Source organism: Malaclemys terrapin, chromosome 3, assembly GCF_027887155.1.
Source record: "Malaclemys terrapin pileata isolate rMalTer1 chromosome 3, rMalTer1.hap1, whole genome shotgun sequence".
Taxonomy (NCBI): domain Eukaryota; kingdom Metazoa; phylum Chordata; order Testudines; family Emydidae; genus Malaclemys; species Malaclemys terrapin.
In genome coordinates this window covers 3,921,754-3,935,618 of record NC_071507.1, presented here as the reverse complement: position 1 = coordinate 3,935,618, position 13,865 = coordinate 3,921,754, and the positions used below count along the sequence as shown (strand labels likewise).

The 13,865-nt window shown below is 47.6% G+C and overlaps 1 protein-coding gene across 1 annotated transcript in view; it reads right to left on the bottom strand.

Moving 5' to 3' along the window:
- The window catches only part of ARHGEF33 (Rho guanine nucleotide exchange factor 33), a 34,842-nt gene that overhangs the window by 6,388 nt on the left and 14,589 nt on the right, over window positions 1-13,865 (bottom strand). Inside the window, exons 7-13 of the mRNA XM_054021767.1 lie at window positions 12,084-12,308; window positions 9,670-9,799; window positions 7,409-7,541; window positions 6,207-6,290; window positions 4,942-5,025; window positions 3,092-3,240; window positions 2,166-2,330 (exon numbers count right to left, since the gene is read on the bottom strand). Coding sequence (XP_053877742.1) covers window positions 2,166-2,330; window positions 3,092-3,240; window positions 4,942-5,025; window positions 6,207-6,290; window positions 7,409-7,541; window positions 9,670-9,799; window positions 12,084-12,308 — 970 coding nt within the window. The remainder of the gene's footprint in view (window positions 1-2,165; window positions 2,331-3,091; window positions 3,241-4,941; window positions 5,026-6,206; window positions 6,291-7,408; window positions 7,542-9,669; window positions 9,800-12,083; window positions 12,309-13,865) is intronic.

Genomic DNA, 13,865 nt, shown 5'->3' with positions numbered 1-13,865 from the left:
ATCCACTCACACTCAGAGCTAAAGAAAGGCGGAGCTGGGGGGGGGCGGGGGAGCGGAGGATAGCCCCGTCCCTTCTCTTGAGAGCAGAGGGGAAGCTCCTACTCTTCTTCAATCTGTTGTCACTCTCCCCTAGCTCAGGGGCCATGCCTCACTCTGCCTCTCTTTCCCTTCAAGGGGTCCGGGAAGACCCTGTCCCTGGTGCCCCCTAGTGTGCTGGAGGGCTGGGCAGAGGCCCCGAAGGGGAATTCCAGCTGAGGAAGTTGGGATTTCCCCTGTGGGTTTCAGGGGTGCGCTTCTCTTGGAGAAGGTGCCTCACAGTCACATCTCCTGCCAGTATGGAGGCAGGGATGGGGAAAGGCCCCAGCCCTCCCTGCACCCCCTAAGGTAGCTAGCACCTTGGGGACACTGTATTCACTAGAGGTCCAGCTACACTGCAGCTGGGAAGTGTGATTCCCTGCTCGGATTGATGTCCATGCGCTAAGTCGCTGGAGACCGCACCAAAAAATAGCCGCGGTGACACAGGCAGTGGCTCAGGCTAGCCACCTGAGTACGGACAGCTTTTCCCATTCCGAGATTTCAAAAAATTCCCAGCCCAAAATTGGGACAAAAATGTTTGCAAACAGAAAATCCCAATAAATAAATACATACGTCCATACATAAAAGGGGGGTTGTGTCAATCAAAATATTTGGTTTCAATCATTTTCAAATGTTTTGTTTCAGTTTTAACTATTAAAAATATATTGGCGTTGTTTTGAACCAGAACACCGGGATTTCTCCTTGAGAAGATGTTGAAATGATACATTTGGACAATTTCAAAAAACACCAGTCAAAAAAAGGTGTCGAAACCCGACAAGTTAGCATTTTCCAATGGGGAAAAAAAATTAGTCAAAAAGGGCTGAAAGCTCAAAAAGGGGTTAGGCTCTTAACTTAGGTTTTAGCTCATAAAATGAACATCAGTGGAAGTTAGGAGCCAAACTTGTGAACATTCAGCCCCAAATTCCCAACCAGCTGAACTGCAAAGCAAGTGGCAGACAAACTGTGTTGTCACTGCAATTCACAGGATCATAGCAATCACTTGCTTTTAAACAACACCGTAAGCACACAATGGTGGATTACTGGAATTCCACAAAACTCTCTCATGCCATTTTTGGCTTTGCAACAATGAAAAATGCATTCTCGTGCTTCGGGAAAATCTATCCGAACGAACCCCTAGCGGATCTGGACTGCACAGGTTAGCACGGCAGCCCTGCTCACCCTCTTGGGTCTCAAAGAGTGAATCTTTGGCCTTGGAAACTCAGACCAGCTTTCCCGAAAACTGCATTAAAATGAGAGGTGGTAGAAATTTTTCATTCAAAAACTGAAAATGCCATATAAAAATCTGAAAAAAAAAACCTTCAAATAAATTTAAAAAATGGTTCCTTGTCCCAACCTGCAGGATGAAAACTATTTCAGTGTTTTTTTCCACCAAATATTTAATAGATTTTTAAGGCCAAGACAGGACCATTGTGATCATCCAGTCCCACCTCCTGCAGAGAAGAAGCCAGAGACCCTCAGCCAGTAAACTCTTCCTCATGCCCTTCCTTCTGTTGGAGCTACAGCAGATCTTGTAGAAAGACCTTACTATTTTCCAACCAGCACTGATCAGTACAGAAAAGTGGTGGGCTTCCCCACTGCTTTGCGTGCACCTCCTATAACCACTGCTCCCTAACTATCCTGCTCTTGCTCAGTTGTACCATATTTTAATCCTTTTTGACAGCCTGGCAGCCATTAGTAGCCAACCAGAGTGCAGGAATTTGCATAGTCACTGAGTTATTTTGTGATAACTACATTGGGGTAAGGCAAATCTCTCTACTCTGATTGGCTACTACGGTCCCTCTGCTCCTACACCAAGAATTTCCAAGCTGTTTGCCAGGAGACGTGTTCTCCTCCCTTCCCCAGGCATTCCCCACCACTCAAACCTGCTCCCAGAAGGTACTTCCTCCTGAGAATGCATAGAGAGGTTTATTACCCTGCACAGGGGAGCCAACCTGCTGCAGACCTCGCCCCTCCCCCCCCACTCTCCCCTCCCCCGAATGGCCATGCTGCAGCAACACGCTTGGCTATTTCTAGTGGCACATTGGGGCTGTGTGGGGAGGGAAGCGATGCTGGCCTGACAATAGGCTTACGTGGCTGTTGTGCTGGAAGAAGGGGCTGCTGGGAACGGCTGCATCACCTCTTCGGAGTGGATCCCGCTGTCTCGGATGGCTGTTGTGCTGGGTGTCTGAGAAACCTCCTGGCTGGCACTGGCACACTGAGAAGCCAGACCTTTGTATAACTTAACCAGGGACGACCTAGGGGAATTGAAATTCATCACCAATAAACAGAACCAGGCAGAAACGGAGCAAGAGATCAGCGGAAGCAGCACAACCTGTGTTCGTTTTTAAGGCACATGGCAAGTTTGCTCATCGTTTCAGTAACAGCCTCATTTATGAGAAAGGGTGATGTCTTTGTGGTGACGGCCCTTATGTGGGACTTGGGAGATCTAGGGTTAATTCCCAGCTCAGCCTTAGACTTCCAGTAGGATGTCAAGCAACTTACTTAGCCCACTGTGCTTCAGTTCCCCTTCTGCTGGGACAATAATTCTGCCTTGTCTATTTAGGCTGTAAGGTCTTCAGGGCCTATTCAAAGCTATTTCAGCAAGCGGTGGCTAAAATCTGCTCAAACCACGTCTTAGCCTTGATTTGCTGGACGCTTGCAACTGAACCCATGTCTATCCCCTTCTGTCAGCAACAGGTAATTTTTCTAGGGTGGACCAGGCCTATGAAACCAAGGAGTCATTTGTTTAAATTAATGGCTGGTACATTTAGAACAAATAAAAAGAACTTCTTTTCTCTGAACCAGCAGGAAGTGACTGCTCCAAATCTGATCCAAAAAATTTGACGACAATGTTCTGATCTAACAGGCGCTAGATGCTCAGCTGGTGGAAATGTGACCATTTGACCGCACTGGAGCAGTGGGCCCATGGACACCAACTGAGAATCTGGCCCTTTGTTTCCACCTGCTCCATCATTTCTCCCTGAGAGTACAGGGTCATATCTTGTGCCAGACTTACTTCTTCAGCTTTTTCCGTTTCTGTATGAGCAGGTCTTCGTTGCACTGTAATAGCAGGCTGTAGTGCGAGATGAAAATGCGGAAGCGCTGCACACACACCAGGAGCAGGTAGTAATCAGGGTGCTCTTGCTCGGTGTACTTCAGGATGTTCTGGGGTGCAAAGGGAAGCAGACTGGACGATGTCCTCGCTCTTTTCATGCAAAGGTGCTAACGTGACTTTGGGTTAGTACTAAGGGCAGGTCTACACCACGGGATTAAGTCGACCTAAGTTACGCAACTCCAGCTATGTGAATAATGTAGCAGGAGTCAACATACCTTAGGTCGATTTATTGTGGTGTCTACACCACACTGGGTCAACCGGAGAAACTCTCCCGTTGACTTACCTTACGCTTCTCGTTCCGGTGGAGTACCGGAGTCGACGGGAGAGTGATCTGTGGTCGATTTAGTGGGTCGTCACTAGATTCCCAGTGGATTGATCACCACAGCAGACCGTTTGGACTATGTCCTCGCTCTTTTCATGCAAAGGAGCTAATGTTACTTTGGGTTAGTACTAAGAATCAACCAACTGCATGAGGCTCTGAAAATGCATTGTGTGAACTCTTTGAGATGGGGGTTGTAGGCATTTGGACAGTGCCTAGGACAATGGGGACCATCATACAAATACACCAGGCTCCCTGGGCCTTTATAGCACTGCTGCTGCCCTTCTCCCTTGGGGTCTGAACTGTTTCAGTGAAGCCAGAGCCAGCCTTTCCTTTTGGGATAGGCCCAAGACCCAGTTCTCACACCACCCTGGCTGTGATTGCCCCAGTCTGCACAGTGCTAGCCTGAGGATTTAGAGGAGTGTCAGCAAGAAGATGCTTTTCATCCCCAACAAACCAATTTCCTTGCTGCAAGAGCCAGCTGTTTGTGCCGCACTTGTCCGGGGGTCATTCTTGTTTGGGCGCTGCTAGCCCTGCCCCCCTAGGATTTTGTATGTCCCCTGTTAGAGAAACGGGATGCCAGCAAGGAAAGGGTTACCCGTCCCCTCAATAGCGGTCACCAACCTAAACAATGTGTGCGTGTCTTCCTCGGGTAGCCTCTTGTGCCATTCCTTTACCACCTCCCTGGCTCCTCCCAGGTCTAGCCCTCTGCAGGCTGCTCCCATCCTGTTTGCATTCTCTCTCTGCTCCTTCCCTCGCATTGACTCTCACAGCCACACCCCAGGTTACATTCTTACCCCCCCCCCGTCTCTCCATGTCCTCCTCGTCTCTCGAACACCCCTGTAAAAGCACTGAGTCCTAGCCAGAGCATCACCACTCCACAGGGACGGATTAGCACTGTTTGCAAATTGGGAAACTCAGCTAGAGGGATCAAGCCGTGACCCAGCCATGGGCAAGGGGTGGGCCGATGTCGGAGCCGGACCTGGACAACAGGAGCCCTTCACTTCCATGCCAGTCCCACTAGGCAATGCTGCCTCTCACACTAGTAAGCCACCACCTTTGTGGCTAGAGACCATGCTGGCTACTCAGTAAAGGAGCGGACTCGGCTGTACATAGTTGGCTAGTATTCCCGGCAGCCCTAGCCCAGTCACTGGAAGCCCACACGTCCCCCACAGCTGTGTGAGGGTCTGGGGTTTCTCAGAATGGGGGGCATTCCCAGGACGCAAAGGCTGTCCCGGCCCTGAGGAAACTGCCAATCATGAGAGAGCCTCCTAGAGACCAGTGGCTTCCACTTTCAAGGGCCCAGAGATTTCGCCGGGTGGCTGCAGAGGCCAGCTCTGAGAGAAGTGACATGCAGTGTAAACGCCAATACCAAGCGTTATCCTTACAGGGCAATAGGGTGACCCGGGCAACTTTCATGCGTTAGTCCTACCTGTAAGTGAATAAGGTATTCGGGGATACGCTGGACTATATGAAAGAACAGCATGTAGAGGTCAGACTTAATTTCTTCTTCCACCTGAATTGGAGAAAGTAGATTTAGCATCTCTGTGGCATGTAAGTTCCCAGTGATGCTGTACAGTACACACAGCAACACGCAGGGAGTGAAAGACGAATGACAAGGGGATGAGATGACAACAGTCCCAATCATGTTATGCTAAGGGCTGGACTGTTAGCCCCTTATGCCCACTGGCAATAGTCACTTCTGGGACTAGTCCCACTGATTTCTATGGAACTGCTCAAGGTATAGGGCACTACTCTGTGTGAATAAGGATATCAGCATCTGGCCTTTACAGACCGCCTGTCTCCCCTGGGTGATACCACAGGACTGAGTGACGTGAGCCATTAGACCCCTGGCATGAATGCAAAGAGGCTGGCAGCAAGGAGGTCTCAGGAAAGAGTCTTTCTCCAGGGCATGTGAAAGGTTTATCCATTCTCCTACATACCCTCCCAGGCAGTGATCTGGACGGGGTGCAAGGGAGGATTTCCTGGTCGGGGGGAGGCTTTTTACAGCTATTGATCCAATTGAACTTCTGGATGTAACTTCATTCAAATACATGGTGACATTAGAATTAGACAGCTGACTTTGGTAACTCGGAACAACCAATCGATCCACAAGCCCATCGTTCAAGAAACCAGTGTTTGGTAATGAAATAATTTGGTTAGCGGGATGGAAAAAAATGGCAGGAAGAAACCCTGGAAAATATGTTCCAACAGCTGTGGGAAGTGGGGCAAGGATAGCGGGAGGGTCAGTTTGCAAACAGAGATTGGGTGGTTTGGACCACAGCCTGGGGTAATCCAGGGACAAGTTCAGATATTTCACAGAAAATCCAGAATCTCCCGGCATTCTCAGGCTGCCAGTGTATAATTAGCAATGGCATGGTGATGCCGAAAGGTGTCAATGGCTGCCATCAATAGTATCTTGGGGCTAAAGACAATTGCAGACCTGGATTTGATGATTTCAGAAGTGTGTCTTGTAGTTCTCTGTGCTATGTTTCATGTGCTCAGGATGAACTGACATCTCTGTACTATTTCAACTGCCTGATTCCTTAGAGAAATTCCAGGAATACATTAATATTTGATTTGGCAAGCGGCTATTTTCCACTGTGGGGGGAGGGTACTGATTGTGTCTTCACTATTGCCAGTAATGGCTGTGTGTCGTGGTGGATGAGTCTCTGAAATAACAGGTAAGAAATGTACCTCCTTCAGAATCACCACATGGATCAGTGAGATGCATTCCGGCAGGTCCCTCAAGTAAGCAATGTAGTAGTCCAGAAAATTGTTCTGAGGAACAAACCCAGAAATGCTCAGTAAGGAATGTTAGTGGTTTGAAATTCTGCAGGGTTAGCCCCAGGTTCACTGTTGGCTCTGAGCAGAAGGGGCAGGGGAATGGGGAGGGATAGCACACAGCTTGGTTAAGTTAGGCCATTATCTGTACATGTACTTGTAACCCTTACCCAGTCTGAAACAGTCACAACCAAACAATTGTAACATGGTGCCTGTCAAGCTGCAACAGTCAAACCAAGCTACAACAGTGGACATGTGCAGGGCCTTCACCCAGTTCCAGCAAACTCTTTACCTAGTTGTCCTGTGTTGTGGTATGGTCAGGATCTCAGCGAAGTCTTGGTGGCAGTGTAGATAAGACCTAGGGGCCGGCTGAGGCTACAACTGGAGCCCACAACGGTTTGGCACCATCTGACCCAGTTACCATGGGGCACCATGTTCACATTGTAGATTTTTATTTATTTATTTTTGCATGATGTTGCTCTGTTGGCCCATTCAGACGAACCATGCTGCACTGCTACAGATTTACCAGTGCAAAGGCCCATGAGGGTTTAGGTTTTGGTGACAGTCACACAGCAAGTGAGTCCCAGTCCTGTGCCCCTGCACCCAAACTCCCTCCCAGAGCCTGCACCCCGCACCTCCTCCTGTACCCCAACCTCCCGCTCCAACCTGTTGAAAGTGAGTGAGGATGGGGGAGAGCGAGGGATGGAGTGAGCGGGGGCAGGGCCTCGGAGAAGGGGGCAGGGCAAGGGCTGAGAGGGGTGGCTTGGGGGTCCCTGAAAATTTTAAAATCAAAATGGGGGTCCTCTGGTTGCAAAAGTTTGAGAACCACTGGACTAGATGACCTCTTGAGGTCTCTTCCAGTTCTGCATTTCTATGATTCTATAATGGATGTACCATTTTTGACTTGAACTGGTATGTAGTATGTAGTATGGTATGTAGACTTGTTATCCCTAGAGTTCTTTTAAATTTGTTATACAGCCAGACACGTAATTACGTTGGGGGCGGGGGGTGGAAATCTGCAGTTCTGTTTGATCCAAACACACCATTAGACATCGTTAAACTAAAGCAATCCTGATGCCTTTGTCGGATGTTTTCTGTCACAAGCACTAACATACCTCATCGTTTGTTAACTTCAGGAATATGTCTCCCAGGATTCCTGGACGTGGCCAACTCAGCACCCTCTCTTGCAGCATGTGAAGTAAGTCTACATGCTGCTGGACCAGGTATCGTAAAGAACCGGGGAAGAAACTAAAGAGGGAAGATAACAGATATGATTGCACAGAGGAGTATAGAAATTCATCTAGAAAAAGAATCCGATTCCTAGGCTTTGGGAACCCACAGATTCTGCTCACATTCATGGGCCAGCAGTTTAAAATGTGCTGGGTTTGCTTTACAAGGTATTATTAATCATTGTTATTATGGTAGAGCCTATGAACCGGTGATGAATGATGCCCCATTGTGTGAGGCGCTGTACAAATACAGAATTGTAGGCTGTCCCTGCACCAAAGAGCTTGGAATCTAGTGTTTTATGGTTCCAGTTCACATGCTTTTGCACTCATTGGGCCTAATGCTCCATTGCCTTGTGTAACCGACTCTGCCCAACAGGGCACGAACCTACACAGCTCAAAGCATGAGCCATTATCACTTGAGTTAGAGGACTTGGGCCCCACTCCTGCAACCACATATGGAAGTAGGATGGGACTCATAAACCTTGCCTCATTCACTGTGCACTTTACAAACTGTACCTTATAAGGAGAGCTGGTCAAAACTTCCATCCTGTGAGAAATTCCAATATTTTGACAACTGTTTTCACCCCAAATCAGGATGGAAAATGCAAAATATTTAAATATTTTGCTGCATGGAAACATCAAAAACCTTTCAGTTTAGAAATATCAAAATGTTTTGGTTTGTTGAACCAAACTGAATCTGCGTGATGGGAGTTGTAGTTTGGATGCCTCATACCTCCAATCTCTTCTATGGGCTGGGCTTCCTCCTCAGACTACGTCTCCCAGAATGCACCTATGTCAAGGGACTCCCACAATGCATCACATCAATTTAATCGGAGAAGAGACCATGGTGCATTGTGGGAGATGTAGTCTGGTCAGAGAGCCCATAGAGGAGAACGAGGTCATGAGGTACCTGAACTACAATTCCTATGAGTCACTGTGGCAGCTCAGGTGGACACAGATTAGTTTCAAAATGACCTGAAACAAAACATTTCCATTTAATTCAACAAACTGAAATGTTTAGATTCAGGATGATCTGACCCAAAACGAAATATATAGTTTGATTTACCTGACAGAACATTGAAAAATTTCAGCAAAATCTCAATTTTCCCATGGAAGATTTCAATTGTGCAGAAACAGTATTTTCCAATAAAAATTGTTTTGATGGAAAATTACCAACTAGCTCCAAAGGCTGAGTGGGGGGAGAGAAGGTATGATATTGTATTGTATTTTATGATAAAAAGCATGTGATCATGTCATTAAAGGTTGTAATGCGGTATGTACATGGAAAACATGCCAAGCTTCTTATTCAGATACAGCGAGGACATGGCAGAGATAGTTTTGAAGCATGTGGCCATGAGGAATATGCAGAGATCCTGAAAAAGAGGAAAAGGTAAAAGAAAAACCAGAGAAATGGGGAGGAAACAGACATATGAGACACACAGGAGGTGGAAAGAAGAATGACAAGAGACAGACAGACGGGGGAAATGCCTTTTAGCCATGTATGATACTGAATAATGTATTTTATATTCAACTATAATGGGACAGCAGTAACTGGTCCATAGTTAATGCTAAAGCCAGCAACTTCCAGTGGCGGAGGGAGAGGTGTGGACTGTGAATCTGAGATTGGGGGCTTTGTTCTCAGTCTCAAAGAGTGGGTGCTGGGGGAGACAGGAGGGAGGAGAGCAGGATGGGCAGAGAGGGAGGATTAAATGAGGTGAGTCAAAGAGCATGGAGAGGGGACTAGAGGAGGCAAGAAATGTTTGGAAATAAAGCATAATATTTTAACAGGGAAGGTAATTAACTCTTGGAACAATTTACCAACAGTCATGGTGGATTCTCCATCACTGACCATTTTAATATCCAGATTGGGTGATTTTTTTAAAAGACCTGCTCTAGGGATTATTTTGGAGCAGTCCCTTCTGGCCTTGGAATCTATGAATTGATGAAAGTAGAAAGGCAGGAAAAGGCAGAATCTTTTACCCATGTTAAACATTTTAAAGACCTAAAGCTTTCTGGCTATAAAAAACATTAGGCACTTAAAGGTTTCAAAGTGGCTAAGAGAAAGTTCCCAAAATGTTTTTGGGGAAAAACGAACTCTGAATGTTGAAAAGGCCCTTTTATAAAAGCCATTGTGACAGTTACGATACCTTCTCTCTTTGGTGTTCCTCTTCACGTCTAAGCCTTGCAATGTGGCTTTGATCTTCAGGATCAGGGACAGGTTGATGACATATTTCCTCTCAGACTCCAGCAGCTCCAAAGCGATGCTCTGTCTTTTGGCTTCAACAAAAAGTTTGATTTAAAAGAACATGTTAAAAGCTGCACGCTTGTGTTTGACTGGAGAGTGGGAAGGGAAAGGCTGAGGAAGACTGAAGGAGCTTCCTCTTTTCATGTAATTTTCCTCACAAATATCAAGTGCTAGCCCTGATCCTGCAAAGTGCTCCACAGAGGATCAGGGCCACAGTCTATTTACAAAGGAAGACTGGAAACAAGCATGTCTCTCCCCTCGACCTCCAGAGTTTCTGAAAGATCAATTTTTTTTGGAAATCATAAACAGGAAATTCACATCAAATTTTCTACATCTCTAGTAATTATATTACCCTATAAATCAAATACACTATTCCAGTGAGAACAGTCCGGGCCAGATCCTTAGTCTGTTTGCACCACTTAGAGCTGCCCTAGCAGAGAAGTTGGGATTTCCTTTGGCGTGGAAGAACCCACAGTTGACGCAGAACTGTCTACGCCACCTCTAGCTCTAAGAGGCTGTTACCAGCCAACATCATAAGCTAGAGCATCCCTGAGGCCGCTCTAACGTATGACAGGGGCTGAATTAGCCCCTGGCTGCCCCAAGGACTGCAGTTGTTCCCTGGACTGGCCTTGTGACTGCCACTCAAAAGACTTCACCAATGAGGAGAGTCCAGCCCAAAAGTGAGTATAATGGAGGTACTGGCTCTTTAAGACTGATGTGGGGAGTCTCTAGCATATTCACTGGATTTAGGAGTGTGGCAAGAAAAAACAGCCACTGAGAAAGCAGAAGTGATTTCAGGGAGGAAGCAGAGCCAGACATCTGCTGCTGTTCAGGGGCTCAGACGGAAGCCTATTCTTGCAGCCCAGCAGGAATGTTGGGGTTAATACTCCTGGGCCTGCTAAGAACTGTAGGGCTCTGAAGCAAAGCATGCTGGGAAGGATACACAGCATATATAATCGGCTTCCTCCCACAGAAGAGGCATAGACTTTGAGGGAATGGGATTAGGAAGAATAGTCTCTCCTAGCAGAGATGGAGAAGCAAAACTATTTGCTTCTTTGTACTTTGCCATAGATGCTCTGTGACCTCAGAGCGAGACCAGGCAGAAGGAACAATCCCAGGGACAGAAAGTTTGTCCTTTGCCAAAGATATTAAGGACTGAGGAGCAAGGTTACAAGGAGGGTAAGGTTTTTTGTTCTTTTTAAAGGACTCCACAGGCGTGACCTGCTGTGAACTATAGGCTGTCCCAGGGAAAATTATGTACAATTGTAAAAGGACCTTTTAAAATGGAAATGGTCAGGCAACCTTCTCTCTAAAGGGCACAATAAATACACTCTCTGTAATCTAACCAACACAGAATTGCACAGTCTGTCTGGAGCCCCTCAGCAACACAGCACAGCCTTTCTAATTCCCGTTCCTACAGGACTGAGCCACATGGTCTTAGGCAGCTCCCTCCAAACTGAGGCAGGGCTTTGCATGCAGCCTTCTCTGAGGGGCTATCAGTCGATGGGGTAGTTACAAGCAGAGTTGTGTGAATAACGGATTATTCGATTTGCTGGCAATTCTGAAAAAAAAAATCTTTTCGGGTCAAACAAAACATTTTGTTCAACCTGAAGCATTTTGTTTCAATAGCAAGCCTTTCTGTAATGTTTTTCATAGTTTAATCAAATTAAAGGAAGTCTCTAAAAGGAAATTCATTTCAAACCAAAACACTGAAATGGTTTGTTTTGAAAATGTCAAATTTTGGAAAAATTTGGAATTCCTATGGATCGAAACAGGTCAGCCAAACCAACATGAATTCTCAAGATGCAGTGGTGTTGCCACATCTGCATTTTTTGCCAAAAAAGGTTTCGGCTGAAAATTTCACCCACCTCATCGTCGTCATGGCAAATCCAAATTAACAGCAGAAAACGGACAAGAATGTCAATGAGACAAGGTGGGTGAGGTAATATCTTTTATTGAACCAATTTAATGTCAGTGTCACTCAGCAGCTATCAGGGTCCTGGTGAGCAGATTTTATGTCCGAAAACACTCTTTGCTGGTGTTCTGAAAAGAAATTTTGGGGGGATTTCTGGTTCATGGGAAAATTAGAAGAAAATTGGTTTTGTTCTCCTAACTCAAATTTTGGAATGCCAGCATTTCTCGCAAATGGGAAATCCTGCATTTCAGCTAGCTCTCTTCTGAAACCTAAAACAAACTTACAACTTAAACTACTTGTAGGTCCCATTGCTAACTTATTTGATTCCAGAGTAGAGTTGATGGCCTCTAGAATCCCAAAGCCTCCATGCTTTTTAGCCACAGCTGCTGCTTTATTCTTACCAGCGAAAGAAGTTTCACATAAGACATTGTCCACTGAGGTGTATCTGCTTTGGCCTGTTTCCTTCACTCTGTCTGGGTGCTCCTTAGAAATATATTCATCACCCCACTCTTTGCTGTCCTTGGGCTGCTTCCACACAGTCGATGGGGGGTGACCCTTTGGCTGAATGTCAGCTGGCAAGGAAGGCTTGAGGCTTTCTTCTGTCTCTGGATTTGCACTGCTCCCCCCTAGAAACCACAAGCTGCTGTCAGGACTTAGCAGTTTTTCATGCAGACTTTTTTACAAAGATTGCAATGTAGTAATAATTACAAAACATGTCCGGGGGCGCAGGGTCCAGAGGCATGGGGGCTGCCCGAAGCCGGTAGCACTGGGGCAGCTCGGTGCTTACAGAGCCCAGGAGTTCAGGGGGCACAGCTGCCGCCGGAGCCCGGGAGGGGAAGTGCCCGGCCGGGGGCGCAGGGTCCGGAGGCATGGGGGCTGCCCGAAGCCCAAGCACCATCGGCTTCACGGTTTGCCAGGCAGCCTCCAGACCCTGCGCCCCCGGCTGGGCGCTTCTCCTCCCAGGCTCCAGCTGCACTGGGGAAGCGCCGGCCGGGGGTGCAGGGTCTGGGGGCTGCCCAGCAAACCGTGAAGCCGGTAGCGCTCGGGCAGCCCTTTTCACGTGGCTGGGAGGGAGGAGGGGGAATGCGGGGTGCTCAGGGGAGGGGGCGGAGTTAGGGCGGGGACTTTGGGGGAAGGGGCGGAGTTGGGGCGGGGTTGGGGAAGAGGCGGGGCCAGGGCCCCGTGGCGTGTCCTCTTTTATTTTTGAAATATGGTAACCCTAAATACAGTAAAGACAGCACTGTGAAGAAATCACTGTTGTAACAGTGCAAACCAGGAGAACAGATAGGAGGGGTGGAAAACAGGGAAGAAAGTTTCTAAATATAGGGGTCACTAGTGGATTCTCCACAATGTGCCTGACTTGTCTTGCTGGGTCCTTGTCACCCTTATCTATCCCTTTAATTGGTGTAAATGAAAGGATCCACAGAAAAGCTGCTGATGGCAGGGGTGAAAGTAAGGCGGTACAGGCCAGTAAAAATGGCATACCAGTAAAAAGTGGCTGCCTGTACCAGCCCATACCACTGACGTTAAAGCCCCTTTTGCCCCCTCCGGCCACTGACAGGGGGGGCAGCGGCCAGAGCCCTGGGCCCTTTAAATCACTGCTGGCGGCGTGGGCGAGCTGGCTAGGGGACCCTGACCCCCCAGCCCTGCCCCTTCTGCCCGAGGCCCTGCCCCTTCCAGGGGGCAAAGCTGCCCCCTCCCTGTACCGGTAAGAGAGAAATTTTACTTTCATCCCTGTCTGATGGTCAGAATGGTGGCAGGGGTGGGGATTGGCAATCAGGACTCCCAGTTTCCCATTGGGCTAGGTGCTTAGGACCGCAAATTCAAAACTGGCTTCTCGTTCGAGTTGAATTTTGGAGTCCTCAGGTTGAGAAACCTACGACTTGATTTTTCCAAGGGTGCTGTGCATCCAGAGCTCCTGCTCGCTCCCATAGGAACTGCCAATCCTCAGCGCTTATAAAAATCAGACCCCTCCCAAATTTTCAAACTTGGGTACTTTAAAATTAGGCACCCAATAAGCAGTCAAAATGAGAAGCCAGCTTTTGAAAATGGAGACCCCTATTTCCCTTAGTTATGGGGTGGCCAACCTGTGGCTCTGGAGCCACATGCGGCTCTTCAGAGGTTAATATGCGGCTCCTTGTATAGGCACCGAGTCCGGGGCTGGAGCTGCAGGCGCCAACTTT